Raw genomic sequence first — 20,361 nt, 5'->3', positions numbered from 1 at the left:
TGTTACTTGCAGTCCAAAGCATCCTTCCTTATGAACCAATCATGTCTCTTCTCTGCTCCCCATCAAGGCAGTGAGCTCTCAGAATCACTCAGCTAGGAGCCAATACAAATGTGTGTTTTCTGGTCTAAACAAGACCTTCCAGGCTACCTGGAACTCACTCTTCCTCTCCCTGGTCAACTTCCCCACATGGGGAGTTCTAGTTTCTCAGTTCTTTCCCCAATCTGCATCCTCTTTCTCTATATAAGATAGAAGACTGTCTCCTACTTCACAGAGAAAATAAACACCAGCTTATGAAAACTCCCTCAACTTTCTGACATCCCTTACAATTATACCCACATCCACACTCATCCTTGATTCCTTCCCCTACTGATTCTCATCATCTCCTCCATTCTTCCACAATGGCAGAGAGGGTCCCTCTTCTTGTTTGAAACTAACCTCCACCGCTGTGCTTTGGATCTTGTCTCCTCCTGCCTCTTTGGGGACCTTTCTCCATTGATTATCTCCTCTCTCCCTGAGTCTTCCATCTCTCTCCCATCCTCACATTCCTCAGTGGCATTTAAATATGCTAAAGATGGATGAGCGGGACTTTCCTGGTGGTCCAGTGGTTAAGAATCCACCTTCCAATGCAGCAGACACGGGTTCGATCCCTGGTCGGGGAACTGAGATCCCACATGCTGCAGGGCAACTAAGCCCACGTTTGCAGCTACTGAGCCTGCGTACTCTGGAGCCCATGCACCACAACTAGAGAGCTTGCATGCTACAACTACTGAGACTGCGCACTCTAGAGCCCGCGCACCACGACTAGAGAGAAGAGCCTGTGTGGCAACAAAGAGCCCATGCACCACAATGAAAGATCCCGCATGCCACAACTAAGACCCAACACAGCCAAATAAATAAATAGATAAATAAATAAATACTTTTTTTAAAAATGGAGGAGCAAACTTTTTCTGTAAAGGGCCAGGTATTTTAGACTTTTCAGGCTAGATATAGTGATAGATAGGAAGATAGGTGATAGATAGACAGACAGACAGAAATACATTTGTGTGATATGTGTGTAAAGGGATATATGTGTATATCACTTTAGAAATACAAAAACCATCCCTAGCTCACTGGCCATACAAAAACAGGCTGCAGGAAGGATTTGAGACACACACACACAATGCTATAGTTTGCTGGCCCCCATGATAAAGAAAGAGAGATGGCAGATTCTAGGAAAATGGCCATCTGCACACATCTCAGTTCCCCTCCACGCTCTACCTTAATATATCTGCCTCTTTGAATCAAAAGTCTGCTGGGACCCATGGCAGCTGGGTGGGCATGAGAGTGATATCTCTGGGGGGAATCCCCAAAGGGAAATCTGGGGTTGAAATGTCTCCCCTAGGCACCAGGTGGAAAGTTCCAAGGTAAGCTGAAGAATGCTCTGGGTGGAAGTCAGACAGTTCATCCTATGAAGAGTCTGATCCACCAGGGTCCACAGACATCCTGGGATAAGGTCAGCATCACTCCTGTGTGTGTGTGTGTCTGATCCATCTGGCTCCCAAGGACTCCAAAAGGAGCTCTGCTCCTGAATCTAGAAGAAAGCAAGGAGATTGGGGAGCAAGGAGGCACCTCTGCACACCTGCCTAGTGCACACATAGACCCCTGCAGGGAAGAATCCATCTCCTTTCATCACTTGGGAAACTGTCACCACTTAGAGTTCTCAACCCCCACATCTGAGCCCCAAAGAAAAATGACAGCCCGTGAGAGGCCCCCAACAGCCAAAAAGAGGATGGTCCAACATAATTGTCACCCAGGAAAATCGAGCTGCTGGAGTAGACAGACAACAACTTTAAACAAGAATAATAAAAAAGAAGAATGCAAGGAGGTTCAAGTACAGCACCAAAACATTCTATGGAACCAAATAAAAAGGGAATAAATAAAAAGATGAATTTTACTGGATGAATTAAAGAAGAGGATGAGACAAATTAGTGAGTTAGAAGACCATGTGGAAGAAATATCTCAAAAAAAAAAGAAAAAAACAGAGCAAAAAAAATGCCAAAAGATGAAAATCATGAAGGAAAATGATCAGTCTTGGAGACCGAGGAGATCTACTATGGGAATAGTTGGGGGTAGAGGTTGGAAGAGTAGGGAGGAAGTATGTTCAGGTCTCTTCCACCCCAGAAGTTCCCCCTGCTACAATAACCATTCTATCTACTTCTCTTCATAGCCAAAATTCTAGAAAATTTGTTTATACCCTGCTGTGCCCACTTCCTCCCACCCTTCACTGCTCAGCCCACCGCAGTCTGATTTCTGCTTCCAACACACCCAAGAATGACTCAATGTCCCAAATACTTCCTCAGTGCTAAGTTCACTGATGGCTTCTCAGTCTTTCCTAACTTGACCTTTGGGTCACATTTCACTCTGTTGGTCCTCCTTTCTTCTCTTTTTTGACAATCAAGTATTTTTAGGTATTTTTCCAACTTTATTGAGATATAATTAACAAACAAAATTTGTATATATTTAAGGTGTACAACATGATGATTTTATCTATGTATGCATTATCCCCTTTCCTTCTTGAAGCATTCTCTTCTCCTGGCTTCTCTAACACCACACTGTCCTCCTATAAGGGTGGTCAACTCATCCCAGTTCGCCCTGGACTTTCCCAGATTTGGCACTAAAAGTCCTGCATCCCAGAAACCCCTCCATCCCAGGAAAACCAGAATCATATTGCAATCTCATCTTCTCCTGTCCCATAGTGTCTTAGTTTGGGTTCCCCCAGGAGCAAATTCTGAAACAAGGATTCTAATGCAAGTAGTTTATTTTGGAGGTGATCCCGGTGAACACCAGCAGGGTTGCAAAGAAGTGAATCAGGGGAAGAAAGGAAGCCAATACAAGATGGGAGCTTAATCCCAGCAGGGACCTCTGGGCAATCACTTGGGACCTGCATCTCAGACTCATCTCACCTGAGGGATGAGGGAGCTGGGGCATGGGTATACCAAGTTCAGGCTTTGGTCGAGGATTGTTCCGGGAAGCATTTTCCCCCTGATGCTTCTCACCTGCCTTCTGCCAGATAAGGTGTTTTTCCAGTGGCAGCTGCTGGCCAACAGAAGTCACTGAAAATGTGAGGACTAAGGATATAAGCAGGGCATGACCACATCTGCTACATACGAGATTCTATCCTTGACCCAAGAGACGTTCTTAGAACTTGGCAGGAGTTCAAGAACCACCTAAATTTAACTGTGTTGTTAGCATAAGTACTTTTTCTTCCCCATCTCTAGTAACGATAACTCCTTCTTTCCTGCTAATGAAGCGGAAAACCTGGAGTCATTCTTTAGGCTTCTCTTTCTCTCACACCCGACATCCAATTCATCAGCAAATCTCACTCGCTGTATCTTCAAAATAGATCTAGAATTCTTCCTGCCTTCACAATTAGCTCCCTGGTCCCCATCATCCCTCACCTGCGTTATTGTAATAGCCCCAGGAGAGCCACAGAGATGATTTATCAACAGACTCAGAATCCAACTCCTGCTCTCCTACCTCAGTCCAGGATGTCTGTTCTATCATATCATGTTGTTCCTTTCCTATAACTGTGGGCTGAGGCAAGAGCCACAGGGTTAGAGTTTTCAGAGATAATTCAGGTTTACGGACAGTCCCTTGAATGGCAGCAGGTGCTACAGAGAGAGATCAACCACTGGAGGCACAGACTGAGTCCAAATACCATCTCTGCCACTTATCCACTAAATGACAATGGACAGGCCATGAGACCCTCTGGGCCTCAGTTTTCCCAGCTATGAAATGGGGTTGGTAATTATTCCAACCTCACAAAATCATCATGAAGATTAAATGAGAGCTACTCCATCTATCTAGTGCATAATATATGCTTGACTAATCATGGCTTTTTTTTTTTTAACCACCAAGAATGCCCAACCTTTGGTCCCCTAGACCCAAAGAGGTAAAGAGAGCTTTCCCTGGTGGCACAGTGGTTAAGAATCCACCTTCCAATACAGGGGACACAGGTTCAAGCCCTGGTCTTGGAAGATCCCACATGCTGCAGAGCAGCTAAGCCCGTGTGCCGCAATTACTGAAGCCTGCGCGCCTAGAGCCCATGATCCACAACAAAAGAAGACACCGCAATGAGAAGCCTCCGCACCGCAACAAAGAGTAGCCCCCGCTCGCCGCAATTAGAGAAAGCCCAATGGCAGCAAGGAAGACCCAATGCAGCCAAAAATAAATTAATTAAATAATTTTTTTTTAAAAAAAAGCGGTAAAGAGGACCTCCTTCATGTTTTCCTCTCTACCTGAAATTAGACAATCATGAGAGATGCAGAAGGGAGATAGGTTTGGACCAGCTCCACTATGGACCACTCCCCCACAGCATGACTCAGAGATGTGACCACAGCGCTCCTGCTTCCCCATTTCTCAGCACACATATTCGGGGAAACTGAAGTTTCCTCTTCCTCTTCTGACAAAAACAGTTTCTTGGGCCAAAGTTCCCCTGGGTAGAGGGCTTAGAACAGGATGCCCACCCACTCTGCAGTCTATGGGCCATATGGAGGGTTAGTTTCGATACTGATGAGTTGGGGGGCAGGTGTGGAGGTGGGAGGAGACAAGTACAGAGGGAACAGGAAGTGAGGTGAATGCCAATCCCCTGCTCCCACTGCTTCCCCTGCTCAGAGCCTCCTTGCCTTAATCACCCCCCCCACCCCCATCCCCGCTCTCAGTCAAAACAGGAACTATTGTGCTATTAGTCAAGGGCACTTGTTGATCAATAAATTGACTGGCTTGTACCCACCCCGGACACAAATGCAGGGATTGTCTAAAGAGATTGATGTGTTGAGTTGTGCTCAGCTGGGGGTAGTACCAGCCCTCTAGGGGGTGTTTTTGTTTTGTTTTGTTTTTTGTTTTGTTTTGCGGTACGCGGGTCTCTCACTGTTGTGGCCTCTCCCGTTGCGGGCCGCAGGCTCCGGACGCGCAGGCCCAGCGGCCATGGCTCACGGGCCCAGCCGCTCTGCGGCATGTGGGATCTTCCCGGACCAGGGCACGAACCCGTGCCCCCTGCATCGGCAGGCGAACTCTCAACCACTGCGCCACCAGGGAAACCCTAGGGAGTGTTTTTGATTAGCACAATGACTGGGAAGGACACCTCTGGCATTTAGTGGGTTGAATTGTGCACCCCCCTCCCAAAATTCACATGTTAAAGCCTTAACCCCCAGCCCACATAACCTCAGAATGTGGAGACTTTGGAGATAAAGTGTCCAAAGAGGTAATTAAATTAAATCATGTCATCAGGGTGGGCTCTAATCCAATATGTCTGGTGTCCTTAAAAGAACAAGACAATGGGAATTCCCTGGTGGTCCAGTGGTTAGGACTCCTCACTTTCACTGCAGGGGCCCAGGTTCAATCCCTGGTCGGGGAACTAAGATCCCTCAAGCCGTGCCGTGCGGCCAAAAATAAATAAATATTTTTTAGAAAAAAAGAAGATGAGATTATGACACAGACACTTACGAAGGGAAAACCACGTGAAGACACAGAGAGAAGACAGCCCATCTACAAGCCAAGGAGAGAGAGCTCACCAGAAACCAGCCACGCCAACACCTTGATCTCAGACTTCCATCCTCCAGAAATGCGAGACAATGCATTTCTGTTGTTTAAGCCAGTTGATGGCATTTTATTATGGCAGCCCCAGCAAACTGGCACAGTGGGCAAGGACCACACAATGAACTGGCATTTTGAGAAGCTTTAACATAACTCATAAGTCAAGTGAATTCCTTCATCAAAGAGCTTTACAGACCAACGAAGAGCCTAAAGGCACATGTGGGTAGATATCGCCATTGTCCTGAGGATCTGACCAAGACGTGGCCTGCCACACTGGATGATTCAGCTGGTCTGTCTTTCTAGAAGTTCCATGTCTTGGCAGAGGTCTGATGCCACCACTTAGCTTGGGCAGACCTCACCCAGGACATCGAAAAAGCTTCATGTCAGGAATAATTTTGCCCCACCTGCTTCCCAGAAGCTGGTCCGCATCAAGTAGGCAGTAAGGGATCCCAGTCCCAGCATATCATGGTCCAGAGGAGCCAGGGTATTTTCTGTTCCAGCTCAATCAGTGCCAGACCTGGAGCTCCCAGAATCAGTATCATTTCCTAAGAGCCAGGGACTTGGTGACTTTCCTCCAGACCCCAGAACTGGGAGACCATTACCAAGACCTGGTGTCTCTCCAGCTCACCATCCGCTATAGACTGAGTTTTATGTCCCCCCCCAAAAAAAAACTCATATGTTAAATTCCAACCCCCAATGTGATGCTATTAGGAGGTTGGGACTTTGGGAGTGATTAGGTCATGGAGGTGGAGCCCTCATTAATGGGATTAGTGTCTTTATAAAAGGGACCGCAGAGAGCTCTCGCCCCTCTCAGGATGTGAGGACTCGGTGAGAAGATGGCATCTATGAACCAGGAAGCAGGTCGTCACTAAACACTGAATCTCCCTGAGCCTTGATCCTGGGCTTACGAGCTTCCAGAACTTTGAGAAATAAATGTCTGTTATTTATAAGCCATCCACTCTACAGTATTCTGTTACAGCAGGCTGAACAGACTAAGACACCATCCAACTGAACAAGCCCTCACGTCCTCGCCCTAGAAACGATCTGACTTGCACCCCAGGGAACTCGCTACATCCAGGCTGCTGGTTCCATCTTGGGCACGTCCACATCAGTTCTCAGAGGGCAGGAGGTTCTCATGTCCAAAAGCCAAGGGGTACCGGGTACGGACCCCCACCCAACCTCAGCTCTTGGGTTCAACAGGAACATTTCCGCTCACAAATCCAATATGTAGTTTTGTCGCAAGAGAGGTCATTCCAGGTGCCACCTTTGTTCATGCTGGCACAGTCCTCATCATGGAGGTTGTTGGGTTCCTGTGGGTCCCAAAAGCTGGATAAAGGAAAAAGTGCATATAGGGAGGGATGAATAGGTGGAGCACAGGGGGTTTTTCAGGGCAGTGAAACTATTATTCTATATGATACTGTGATGGTAGATACATGACATCATGCATTTGTCAAAACCCATAGAATGTACAGCACAAAGAGCGAACCCTAATGTAAACTATGGACTTTAGTCCATAATAATGTATCTATATTGGTTCATCATTTGTAACAAATGCACCACACTAATGCAAGGTGTTAATAATAGAAAAAAAAAGTGTGAGGGACAGAAGGAATATGGGAACTACTTCTCTGTACCTTCTTCTCAATTTTTCTGTAAATCTAAAACTGCTCTAAAAAATAAAGTCTGACTCAGACATAAAAAAAGAATGAAATTTTGCCATTTGCAACAACATGCATGGACTTGGAGGGTATTGTGCTGAGTGAAATAAGTCAGACAGGAAAAGACAAATACTATATGATATCACTTATATGTGGAATCTAATAAATACAACTAACTAGTGAATACAACAACAAAGAAACAGACTCACAGATATAGAGAACCAACTAGTGGTTACAAGTGGGGAGAGGAAAGTGGGGAGGGGCAATACAGGGGTAGGAGAGAAAGAGGTACAAGTCATTAGGTATAAATAAGCTACAAGGATATATTTTACAACACAGGGAATATAGCCAATATTTTATAATAACTATAAATGGAGTATAACCTTTAAAAATTGTGAATCACTATATTATACCCCTGTGACTTATATAATACTGTACATCAACTATACTTCAATTAAAAATAATAATAAAAGAAAACAGAAAAAAGAATAAAGTTTATTAATTAAAAAAAAAAAGACTATCGGAAAAAAAAGAAAAAGAAAGGCCTTCATTGTTCAGGGCTCTTTCTGCCATCCAAATCTTTTCTCAGCCTTTCAGAATTACCTAAACATGCTGCATGATCCCCTTCACCCCAGCAGCTTGTCTGTTCTAACTCAGCCTCACCACCTGTTCACCAGAAATTCTCCCAGCCCCTGAATCAGTTTCCTGCATCTGGTCAGTTTCTGCTTCCTCTTCCAAAGAACACTTCTGTTATACCACGTTCCTCCCAACCTTCCAGGTATTGTAATGTCTTAGGTCATGTTCCCTTAAAGCAGAGCCAGATTTGGCAATTCGGGTGCAGAGGATTTATTAAGGGCTGTTCTCAGGAGATAGGGAGTGAGAGAAACAGGTTGTGGCAGCAGATAGAATTGAGCAAGGATGTAGGTTCAGCCTGATCTAGCCTCAGCCTGATCCCACAGGAAACTCTGAAATTTGAATAGCACCACAGAGTTATTCCAACTTGAAACAAGGGGTCCAGGCTTCTCTTAACTGGTCACTGTCTGTGGCATGACCCCAATGGGAGTGGAGTAACCTCCTAGCTGAACAGGCTTCCATTCAGCTGAAGCCAACTCTCTGGAGAAAGCATAACTGTGAACTTTTAGCAGTCAATGCCCCCTGCTGGAGGGAGCCCTCACCAGCCCCATGAAGGGATATGAGCTGAGCACCTGCAGTGCCACACCATGCCATGACATCTCAATTTGCAGAGCTCTGCCTCCTTCCAGGAATCTTTAATAAAAAATAAAATCCCCAGACAAAACACTAATATCTCTAATATAGAAAGAGCTCCTAGAGATCAGTAAGAAAAAGACCAAAACCACAATATAAAAAAATACACAAAAGATATGAATAGATAATTCACAGAAAAGTTAATACATGTGGCTATTAAACATATGAAAATACACCCAACCTCAGGGATAAGAGAAATGCAAATTAATACTACACTGGGTTTCCATTTTTCACCTACATATAAACCAACAAAATTCCAAAAGTTTGATGAATGTGTGGGCAAAAAATTATAGTCAAGCTGGTGAGAGAATAAATTGGTATAACCAGTATGAGGGACAATTTGTTAATATTTATTTAAAATACAAATACATACACTCCTTGAGAAAGTAAAGCATAATGGCTAAGAGCATAGAGTTTTAAGCCAGGTTGGGTGGCACTGCCACCTGCTAGCTGTCTGACCTTGGGAAGGTTGCTTAACCTCTCTGTGCCTCATTTTCCATACCTTCAAAATGGAGATAATAATGGTACTCACTTTACAGAATTATTAAGAAGATTAAATAAATGAGCTAATATAAAGAGTGCCCAAAAAATGAGATCCTGTTCATCCTTTTAGCAAATCAAAATCTTCCTCTCCCTCTTGCCCTATAGCCATGCCTCCTTTTCCTTTTTCTCCCCCCAACCATTGGTCTGGGGACTTGATATGTTTGAGCAGTTGTGCTAAAGGTTGAGATGTTTCAATGGAGGAAAAATTAAAGTACAGGCACCAGAAGTCCTATCAGAAAAAAAAGCACCCTTGTGCCTCCCAGTCCAGCTCAGCCTGGAATTCTAAAGAATCTGCTGGTTTGGACTTCACAAGGACTTACAAGGAAGAGAGATCCCAAGAGCCCTGGATACTTGCCTGAAAGTGATGGGTGACCCATCCAGCCACCTCCAGTCCCCTTCACGGTTTTTGTCGTTCAGCCCCAACCAGTATACCCGAGGAGAGCCATGAGCCTTGGCCACAAAGTTCTGCAAGTACAAACTTCATTCAGCCATCAGTTCTTCTACACACCCTCTGCTCTGTCCCACACACATTTAGGGCTTGTGAGTGCCACCCCAATACCCTTCCCAGTCCCCATGGCCTGCAGAACAAGATCAACGCATTCCTCCCACTTGAGCATGTTCAGTGGTAATAGTCATGCCACCTTCTTGCAAAACCTATGAACCACTCTGTGCCTCAGTTTCCACCTCTGTAAAATGGGATAATAGTAGCTACCTCCTCATAGAGTTATTGAGAGGGTTGAATGAATTAGTATGCATAAAGAGCTTGAAAGAGTGTCTGACATGCAGTAAGTACTATGACATCTTAACATTTAACATTATACAATTTAAGGAACATTTTAATAATAATAAGTGATATCTTGATTTCCCTGGTACTTTCACGCCACCCTGCAGTCCTCATCTGCATCCAGGCAGAAGAACTTGGGTGGCGGGGGAAGGAAAGGAATGGGGATTCCTGGCTTTTATATTTCCAAAGCCCAGGCCTTTGGGAGAAAAGAAAGGACTTGGGCAAGATACAAAAGATTAGGAAGAAAATGAAAATATCATGATTTAAAGCAACTCCTCTCCAGGCAAACTGATCTATGGTAAGGGAAACCAGATAAGTAGTTCCCTAGGGTGGGGGTGGCGTGACTGGGAAAGGGGCATGAAAGAACTCCCTGGGTGGTAGAAACATTGTAAATCTTGACTGGGTTGACAGTTACACAGGTGTATACATATGCCAAAACTCAGTGAATGTACACTTAAGATCTGTGCATTTTACTGTATGCAAATCATATCTCATTCACTCAACCTTATTCAAGACCAAGATTCCCTAAAAGGTAGAGAGGAAAGATTGCAATATGAAGGAAATTATGGAGATGTAGACATGGTGGGTGCCAGAAAGAGGGCTCTGCATTTCATTCCCTGGTAGAGTCCGAGGTGATGGCCAAAACCTCAGATGGGTATGAAAACTCTAAAAAGTAGAGTGTACCTCGACCCTGTTGCCTGGGTAAAGCCCCAGAGAAGTATCAGGAAACCAGAAAGAGAAAAGAGCTGCTTGGTCCATCAAATTAGAATAGTGCCTAGCACATAGTAGGTGCTCAAAAATTGTTCGTTGAATTAATAAGTTAATAAGTGATCTACACACTTTGCACAGATATCTCATTTGAACTTCATTATGATCTACTGAAGCAAGGATTGTTAACCCCATTTTATAGATGAGAAAATTGAGGCAGAGAGAAGTTAAGTAATTTGTCCAGGATCATTCATCCAGTGGATACCCCAGTGGATACCAGCTTGGAGTAAAGACCTTGAGGACCAGACATGTACTACCCTCTGCCTTGACCCCATATAAGCTGTTCCTACTCAGAAGAAAGATAGAAGATCTCAACTGACAGATAAAATTTCCACCCTCCTGGTATAATGGGAGCTCAAAAGAGGCAGGAAATGAGTTATTTAAAGAAAACAAAGTTATATTTGTTATGCACCTGAGTTTAGGGAGTATGACTTATACCTCCCCATCATCTTATTACATCTAATTAAATTACATCATCTAATTTAATCTCAAAAAAAACCCCTCTGTACTACCTACTCATACAAATGATGCTATGAAACAGAAAGATTTTTTTAAAATAGAGGGAAAAAAATAGGATGGTAGGCCTAAATCTAACCAAATCAATAATTACATTAAATGTAAATGGTCTTAAAACACCAATTAAAAGCCAGAGATTGTCAGATTGAATTTAAAATATATATGTAAGACCCCACTATATGCTATCTACAAGAAAACTACTTTTTTTTTTTTTTTTTTTTTGCAGTACACGGGCCTCTCACTGCTGTGGCCTCTCCCATTGCAGAGCACAGGCTCCAGATGCGCAGACCCAGTGGCCATGGCTCACGGGCCCAGCCACTCCGTGGCATGTGGGATCCTCCCGGACCAGGGCATGAACCTGCGTCCCCTGCATCAGCAGGCGGATCCCCAACCACTGCACCACCAGGGAAGCCAGAAATCTACTTTTAAAATAATGACATAGACAGGTTAAAAATAAAAGGATGGGAAAAGATAAACCATGCAAACACTAATCAAATAGTGCTATGAAGCTTATGGCCAAGAACATGGACTTTGAAACCAGCTTCCTGGGCTCAGATCCTAGCTCTGACACTTACTAGTTGTAATAAGCAAGTTGCTTAAGTGAAATATGCCTCAGTTTCCTCATCTGTGAAGTACTGATATGTAATGATATATACTGTGTACAAATGGTCTTACCACCTAGCTTTGGTAGTATTAAGTCATTAAAGTTATTTACACATATTCCAATTCTCCTTCTACATAAACATTGATGAAACCATCTTTCCCTGCATCTTAAAGCATAGCAGTGCCCATGGGACTTTCTTTGTGAGTGCACGTAGGTAGAAGTTTTAAAAGTCAGTGTATGACTTGCCTCATACACTTCCATCATTGAGCTATAGGGACTGTCTGTTACTTCAGCATAACATAACGTCTCCTGACTCACACACTAATTTATAGAGCTGTTGTTAGAATTATGTGAATGCATGTAAGATGTTTAGAATACAGCCTAGAGAATAGAAAGTGCTACCTAAGAGATAGCCATTATATTATATCTCCATGTTAGAGGGAAAACTGAGACTCAGAGAGGATAAGTAAACACAATCAGGATTTGAACTCAAGCAAAGCATACCCCCTTAACCTTCATATTAAAAGTTTTAGTGGGGACTTCCATGGTGGCGCAGTGGTTAAGAATCTGCCTGCCAATGCAGGGGACACGGGTTAGATCCCTGGTCCGGGAAGATCCCACATGCCATGGAGCAGCTAAGCCCGTGCACCACAACTACTAAGCCTGCGCTCTAGAGCCCATGAGCCACAACTACTGAAGCCCACATATTCTAGGGTCCGTGTGCTGCAACTACTGAGCCTGTGTGCTGCAACTACTGAAGCCCGCATGCCTAGAGCCCATGCTCTGCAAGGAAGCCACTGCAATGAGAAGCCTGCACACCACAACGAAGAGTAGCCCCTGCTTGCCGCAACTACAGAAACCCCATGTGCAGCAATGAAGACCCAACATAGCCAAAAATATTTTTTAATTAAAAATAAATTTAAAAAATAAAACATATTATTAAAAAAGAAAAAGTTTTAGTGACTCAAAAGCAATTCCAATTTCTCTACATCCAGGCCTGGGAAGGATATTTAAATCCTAGAAGAGAGGCAGGCTGGCCCTGCTGGTTCTCAAGGGCTTGGTAGGGACAGCTCACCTGCTCAGCAAAGTTACTGATGATGACCAAGTGAGAGTAATTCTCCTGGCAGAACTTCCTGGCTTCATCCCATGACTTGGTGCTTGGAGAGAAGTAGTAACACTTACCCTGAAAAGGGAGCCAGCCCTCAGGGCAGGTGACCCTGGTACAGTCTGGGGACAGGATAGGATTCTGTCAGAGTGGGCCCAGAACCAGAGTAATGTACATAGTATGCCATGTACAGTTGTGCAGGCTATGCACTGCTCCACTCCAGGTGGGCACCACTCACATAGATTACACTGAGAATCACTTCCATGGATTTATGCAGTGTAGCAGCTCTGCCATGTCCCCCATCTCAGGGAAGTTCCCCAAGTCCCACTCACCTAATAAGCCCCGAAGTTCCAGCAGGGACTGGTTGGTGTCAGCTCTTACTCGTTCAATGTCCTTCTTCAGGCCGGCTAGCCCCGCCATGCCAGTCACTGTCAGCAGGGATGGGCTGTAGGGTTAGAGACCCAAACCCCCACCTACCCACCTACCCATCACTGACTGCAGACACACCAGAGAACAGCAAGAGCTGTGTTCCCCCACTGCACCCATGTTCTACTGGGTGGTGGTAAAACTCAAAAACACATGCTCAGTGCCCAAGAAGAGCCCTAATGTGACTCCAAGGAGAGATTAATCCCTGAGGCATGGGGAAGAGTAAAGATGGTGGGCTTCTTGCAGGAGGTGGGTTTTAAAGGAAAATGGTGATTCCGTATCTCTAAGGGGATGGGGAGGCTCAGTAGGCAGGAGCCACCTTGGAAGCAAAGGTCCAGAGACAAGCATGTTGGGAAAGACTGGTGCAGTAGAGGTCAAGCAGAACCTCACAGGAGCTTGAGCTCAAAGTGGGAAGAGGTCTTGTGTCTGGGTCCTTAAATGCAAAGCTAAAGGTTTTGTGTTGGACTCCGGGCAGTGAGAAGCCATTGATGGGTTTTGACTGGAAGAGTGGCTTGGTCTGAAGTGTGGGGTGAAGGATTGTGGAATGGAGCAATTTTCAGACTTCAGGAATCATACTGAAAGCCTCTTCTACAACTAATGTATGTGTTCCCACTACTTTCACACAAATTTGCCCTCTCCCAATACTCCCCAGGGCCACCACTAGATGGCCCTTCAGTTGGACAAGACAGAAATCTTAGATAGAGAGATGATAGACAGACAGATAGATAACATATACGTTATCCTTGACACTCTTCCCTCTCACTCACCACCATTCCCACTCACTCATCCCCAGTCTGGTCAATTTTACCTCCTAAATCTTTCCACTCCACCTACTACTCTTCATCCCCACAACCACAACTCTTATCCAAGCATCCATCATCTCTCAATTACCCAATTTCACCATTCTCCTCCCTTGTACTTATGTCGCCTCCTACCACAGGGCCTTTACACATGCCTAAGACCCTGAACTCCTTACCAAGTTAACTCCTCTCCCTTCACACAGCTATAGTACCATTTCCCTAGCGAAACTCTATATGACACTCTCAAAGATAAGGTCAAGACCCCTCGTTAGATTTTTTCATAGAATTGCCTTCCTCTTCCTTTGGACTATTCATCAAAACTTGGAATTTTACCCTCATTTGGATGATAATTTGGTAAATGGCTGTCTATGTTTGTACTGTCCAACAGAAACAAGATGTGAACCACATAGGTAATTTTAAATTTTCTAGTGTTTTAAAAGTCAAAAGAAAGTAAAATTAATTTGAATGCCATTTTTGTTTATCTCAATATATCCAAAATATTAGCATTTCAGTGTATAATCAATATTAAAGATTATCATTATTATTGATATATTTGACATTATTTTGTAGCAAATCTTTGACATATGTATCTTTTGGTTGGGTTTTTTGGTTTGTTTTGTGGTTTTGGTTTTTTTGTTTTGGCCGTGCCACGTGGCTTGTAGGATCTTAGTTCCCCAAGCAGGATCAAACCCGGGCCCAAGGCAGTGAAAGCGCTGAGTCCTAACCACTGGACCTCCAGGGAATTCCCATGAAATCTGTATGTATTTTTTTTTAAGATTTTTTTCGATGTGGACCATTTTCAAAGTATTGAATTTGTTACACTATTGCTTCTGTTTTACATTTTTGTTTTTTTGGCTGCGAGGCATGTGGAATCTTAGTTTCGCGACCAGGGATGGAACCCGCACTCCCTGCACTAGAAGGCGAAGTCTTAACCATGGGACTGCCAGGGAAGCCCCCCGTATGTATTTTAGGCTTACAGTATATCTCAATCCAAAATGACCACATTTCAAGTGCTCAACAACCACAGTGACTCATGGTCGCCATATTGGACAGTGGAGGTCTAGACACACACACACACACACTCCACAGGGACAGGGACTATGTCTGATGTGTTCACCATCTTACCCACCCATCCCCCACCCTGCTACCTAGCACAGTGCCTAGCAAAGATGGCATTGGGGTTGGTCATGTTCGTGCTCAATACGCATGGTTTGAAGGGATGATTGAAAGCACTCACCATTTGCTCGCCATGCCATCTGCTGAAAGGTTAACATCCTCAGCTCTTCCACCACCTCCCGGTCTATGAGAAGGAGTCCAGCTTGAGCCCAAGTCCTCCCATACCCCTTCCCCAATTTCTCTGCATGCCCCATCCTCACCTTACTCACATTTAATCAGGGTAACAGCCAGACCAGTGCAGCCCATGAGCAGTGACACCACCACCAGCAGACACACGTACACCATCAGTCTCTCCTCCTGGTAACACCTAAGACCTCCGGACTTCTGACTGATCCAGGGCACTGGAGTGGCTGGGGGGAAGAGATGGGGACAGAGAGACTGATGCTGGTGCTTCAGATAGTGAGGAATGGACCCTTGAGCTTTCCTCCAAGAGCAGGGGGGGCAAATGACTATGGTCATGACTATATCACCAGGTGGGGTCAGCAAGAGAATATTAGGGAGAGAAAATGCTAAAGAAGCCCAGAGCATTTGTGGAATATACAATACGCCACACATTCTGTCACACCCTTATTATTTTACTGGCTCCTCCCCCTTATGACGTAGATATAAATAGTATTCCCATTTTGCAAATAAGTGAACTGAGGGCTTGGAGAGGTCATGCATAACTTGGACCCAGCTCTTCTCTTAACATTTAGGATGCACTCCAGCAGCCCCTGCCCAAGCTGCTCCCCGGTGGCCCAAGCTGTGGACCGTTGCATCTGGGGCAGAGAACATTTCCCATAACTTATAGGCAAGCGGGAGGTAGGGCTTGAAGAGTACCTGGTGGATATCCTGGGTCCCTGGGGGTCTGGTTTAGACTCAGAAAGGAGGAGCTTCTGAAAGGAAATGTTTCTCTACGAGGGTCTCACTCCAGAGCTATAGGTCTCAAATACACTGGCCACCATGAGAGGGGAGATAGAGGTAAACCTAAAGGACTTACTGGCTATAGGCAGCTGGGATGGAGGATGTACAAGATCAGTGCCTGGGAGAAAGGCAAGAGAGGTTTATTCAGAAGTCACTGAAACACTTCGTCTTCCAAGATCAACAACCTCCCCCCAAGCCCTCTGATTTGTTCTTTGGTCAGAATTGGGGGACTGGAGGGAGGACTTCCAAGTGTCCGCTCTCAGGCTTCGTAATGGGTATTCCCACTGCTCACCCAGTTGAGGAGTTGTGCAGGTGACAGGGGTGAGGTTCAGGCCTGGAAGGGGTCAGAAAGACAACAGTCATGCAGAGCAGGGCTTCAGCCAAGTGAACAGGAAGGTCCCAGCCCTAGATGCTCACCTGTGTTCTTCAGGAGCTTGCAGGGAAGTGGGGGGTTCTCTGTTTTCTTTCCTGAGGAGGAAGGAATGGTTGCTCAGGCCCAGATCAGGATAAAGCCAGCACTGGGTCTCCTGTACCCCCAGCCCCAGCTCACCTGCCCTTGGAGGCCTTGGTGGAGCCGTCCAACCTGGCGAAGAGAAGCTCAGCATTACAGCCGGTCCAAGGATGGGAATGAGGTGGAAAGGCAGTGATGGAAACAGGATTGACATGTACGCACTGTTATATTTCAAATAGATGACTGGGACTTCCCTGGTGGTGCAGTGGTTAAGAATCCACCTTCCAATGCAGGGGGCGCTGGTTTGATCCCTGGTTGGGGAACTAAGATCCCACATGCCGTGGGGCAACTAAGCCTGCGTACTGCAACTACTGAGCCCGCACCCTCTGGAGCCCATGCGCCACAAATAGAGAGGCCACGCACTGCAACTACTGAACCCACGTTCTCTAGAGCCTGCATGCCACACCTAGAGAGAGGCCTGTACGCTGCAATGAAGAGCCCGCACACCACAAGGAAGATCCCGCAGGCCACAACTAAGACCCAGTGCAGTCAAATAAATAAATAAATATTTTCAAATAAATAAATAAAAATAAAATAGATGACCAGCAAGGACCTATTGTAAAATTAATTAATTTATTATTTTTTTTAAAAAAAGAGGGACTTCCCAAGCGGTCCAGTGGTTAGGACTCTGCACTTCCACTGCTGGGGGCACAGGTTCAATCCCTGGTCAGGGAACTAAGATCCCGCATGCCGCATAGTGTGGCCAAAAAAAAGAAAAAAGAAACAGGATTGAGATTGCAATGGAGGGTTAGGGATGGGGTTGTGCATGAGAATGGAATTGGGCTTAGGGATAGGGACAGGATTAAGAAACAGTGACCAACCATCCTGAATGACCCAGGACTTTCCTAATTTTAAAACAGGAAGTCCCACATTCCAAGAAATCTTTCATCTCTGCACAAACTGGGACAGTTGATCCCCCTAAGTTAAAGACACAAGTGAGTTTGGGTATGGGAATAGAGTCAAGGTTAAGGTTGGGATGAGGGTTTGGATTGAGATGATGGGGTTGAAGAAGGGTCAGGGATAGTGATGGACATGGGAGTAGGTTTGTGATTCAGAGTGTAGTTGGGGTGAAGAATGGGGCTGTAGCTGCATTGGGGAATGGGGGAAAAGTTGAGGTTGGGTTGTAGTTGTGTTGGGGCTTGGTGATAGTTTTGATTTGGACAGGAGATGGGTTGGAGATGGGGCTGCATTTGGAGATGGGGGTGGGACCTAAATTTGGGGAAGGGGTGGCCTTGAAGACAGCGATGGGGTGGGTCTTCGGGTTGGGCTTGGGGACCATGCTGGGACCAAGATGGATTTGGAGACGGACAGGCAAAAAGCAGAGCCCAGGGGCTTCCCCTGGTGGGAGTTTACTCAGGGAAACCTCAAAGCCTCCACTGTTTTTTTTCGTTTGGCCCTGCCACGCAGCTTGCGAGATCTCAGTTCCCCAACCAGGGGTGAAACCCAAGCCATGGCAGTAAAAGCACCCAGTCCCAACCACTGGACCCAAAGCCTCCACTTTTATATACACTTATTGGACTCTTGTTGAGTCCCTGGCCAGGCATGGCCCACCCAAGTCTAAAGGCAAATTTGGGCCCTGGGTGTGAATGCGAAGAGGTTGGAGAGACAACAGTCCACTCACAGCTTCTGAAATACTGGCTTTCATGTCTCGGGGCCTTTGCATCCACCTGTTCTTTTCTGGGCTTCTCTTCTTAACAAACTCCTGTTCATCCCTCAAGTCTCACTCCAATGTCCCCTCATCTGACCCCGAATCCTCCCACTAGTGCAGGCAGACCCCTCAATTACCCTCAGGATTTCCCCAATTTCATAATCCCTCCCCTCTCAGACCTGCTCACCCAAGACTATGCCCAAAACTGCCTCCCCCATCAGACTGAGAGACCCTCAGGTGGACGCATGGATACTCCCACCATCATGGTGCCCAGTATGGGCAGGCTGACCATGTATGTCTGCAGTGCCCAGCTAGTTCCCCCTGGGGAGTCTGTTCCCCAACCTCATCCCTCAAATCACACATCTCTTCACCTGGCCTCTGAGAGGTCCTCTTACCTGGCTTGGGAGGAAGGTCCTTGTACGGTGGTGCCGTGTTCTCATAATCATCATCATCATCCTCTTCTCTGGGCCCTTCCAGAGGAAAGGCAAGTGAGAGCCCAGCCCATTCCCTCCTCTGTCCCTCACACCCTGGTCTCTGGCCCCAAGGTGGGAATACTGTAACCTGGGTCCTGACCACCCCTGGTCCCCAGCCCATGCCTGGCCAGGGCCATACCTGGCAGGTCCCTGCACCCAGAGTTAGTATACAGGGTGCACATGACTGCAGCTAACACAGGAGCCTGAGAAGAAGCAGGCAGAGCTCGACAGCTTCTTCTCCTTGTGTCCTCAACTCAGGTGACTAGGTTTTTTCTCAGTTCCTTTTTTCTTTAAAAGTCAAGAACATGCAAATCTATCTTGAGGGGAACACCACAGACCGCACACACACACACACACACACACACACACTTATTCTTCTCCCCAGTTTGGATTCATGCATAGAAATAACAATGACAACAGCCCCTGCATTTGAGTTCCTACACAGCACCAAGCCCTGGGTGAAAAATAGATAAGCTCCTTCCTTCATGAAACTTCAATCGAGACAGGAGAGACAATAAACCTATAAAGAAATATAGAAATAAGCAATATGGTTTGGTTTTTAATTTTATTTCCAATAGTAACTAAGTATTACCTTAAAATAAAATAAAACAGGGTAAAGGGATAGGATGGGGGCTAATGTAGAGAGGTGGTCAGGGGAGGCCTCCCAGAGGGGTTGACATTTACAACAAGACGTTAAAGTAATCGGTGCTAAGTACTCCCACATTCCCACAGTGAAGTTTTAGGTTCACTGTGGCTACATAACAAATTACCCCAAAACTTCATGACTTAAAAAAACAGTAGGGGGCTTCCCTGGTGGCTCAGTGGTTGAAAGTCCGCCTGCCGATGCAGGGGACACAGGTTCGTGCCCCGGTCCGGGAAGATCCCACATGCTGTGGAGCGGCTGGGCCTGTGAGCCATGGCCACTGAGCCTGCGCGTCCAGAGCCTGTGCTCCACAACGGGAGAGGCCACAATAGTGAGAGGCCCGCGTAGCGCAAAAAAAAAAAAAAAAAAAAAAAAAAACAGTAGGCATGTATTATCTCACAGTCTCTGAGGCTCAGGGATTCAAGAGCAGCTGTGTGGTTCTGGCTCGGGATCTCTCATAAGGTTTCAGTCAAGATGTTGCCCAGGGTTGCGGTCATCAGAAAGCTGGGCTGGGGCTAGAGGATCTCCTCCACGACGGTACACTCCCATGGCTGTTGGCAGGAGGCCTCAGTTCCTCGCGATGTGAGCCTCTCCCAAGGGCTGATTGAGTATCCTCACAACATGGCATAGGCCAAAATGGAAGCCACAAAGCCTTGTATGATCTAGCCTCACAAATCACAAACTATGATCTCTACTATATCTATCACATGGACCAGCTTTGAGTCACTGTGGGGGGAAACCACACGAGGACATAAATACCAACAGGTAGGCATCATTTGGAGGCCATCTTGAAGGCTGCCTACCACAGTCATATACACAGAACTTGCAAAGGGGTGTTTTTCATCCTGAACTTGACATCGACTGGAGGGTATTTAAAAAGTGAAAGTTAAAGAGAGAGAGAGGGAGGTCTGTCTACCCTATGGGGAAACCAAGGGATGAGGTTTTGATTCACACCCAAAACAG

At 45.8% G+C, this 20,361-nt stretch overlaps 1 protein-coding gene across 1 annotated transcript; it reads right to left on the bottom strand.

The window, feature by feature from the left end:
- Positions 1 to 6,767: 6,767 nt before the first annotated feature.
- Positions 6,768 to 18,876, bottom strand: CLEC17A (C-type lectin domain containing 17A). The gene is made up of 11 exons (XM_030879830.2): positions 18,678 to 18,876; positions 16,674 to 16,706; positions 16,541 to 16,591; positions 16,416 to 16,457; positions 16,200 to 16,241; positions 15,430 to 15,570; positions 15,282 to 15,344; positions 13,151 to 13,246; positions 12,789 to 12,940; positions 9,397 to 9,506; positions 6,768 to 6,900 (listed from the first exon to the last, which is right to left on the bottom strand). Exons 1-11 carry the CDS (start codon positions 18,874 to 18,876, stop codon positions 6,768 to 6,770), a joined length of 1,062 nt encoding a protein of 353 aa, XP_030735690.2.
- Positions 18,877 to 20,361: the final 1,485 nt, after the last annotated feature.

This window comes from Globicephala melas, chromosome 3 (genome assembly GCF_963455315.2).
Source record: "Globicephala melas chromosome 3, mGloMel1.2, whole genome shotgun sequence".
Classification (NCBI taxonomy): domain Eukaryota; kingdom Metazoa; phylum Chordata; class Mammalia; order Artiodactyla; family Delphinidae; genus Globicephala; species Globicephala melas.
This window is presented reverse-complemented; position numbering and strand designations above follow the sequence as displayed.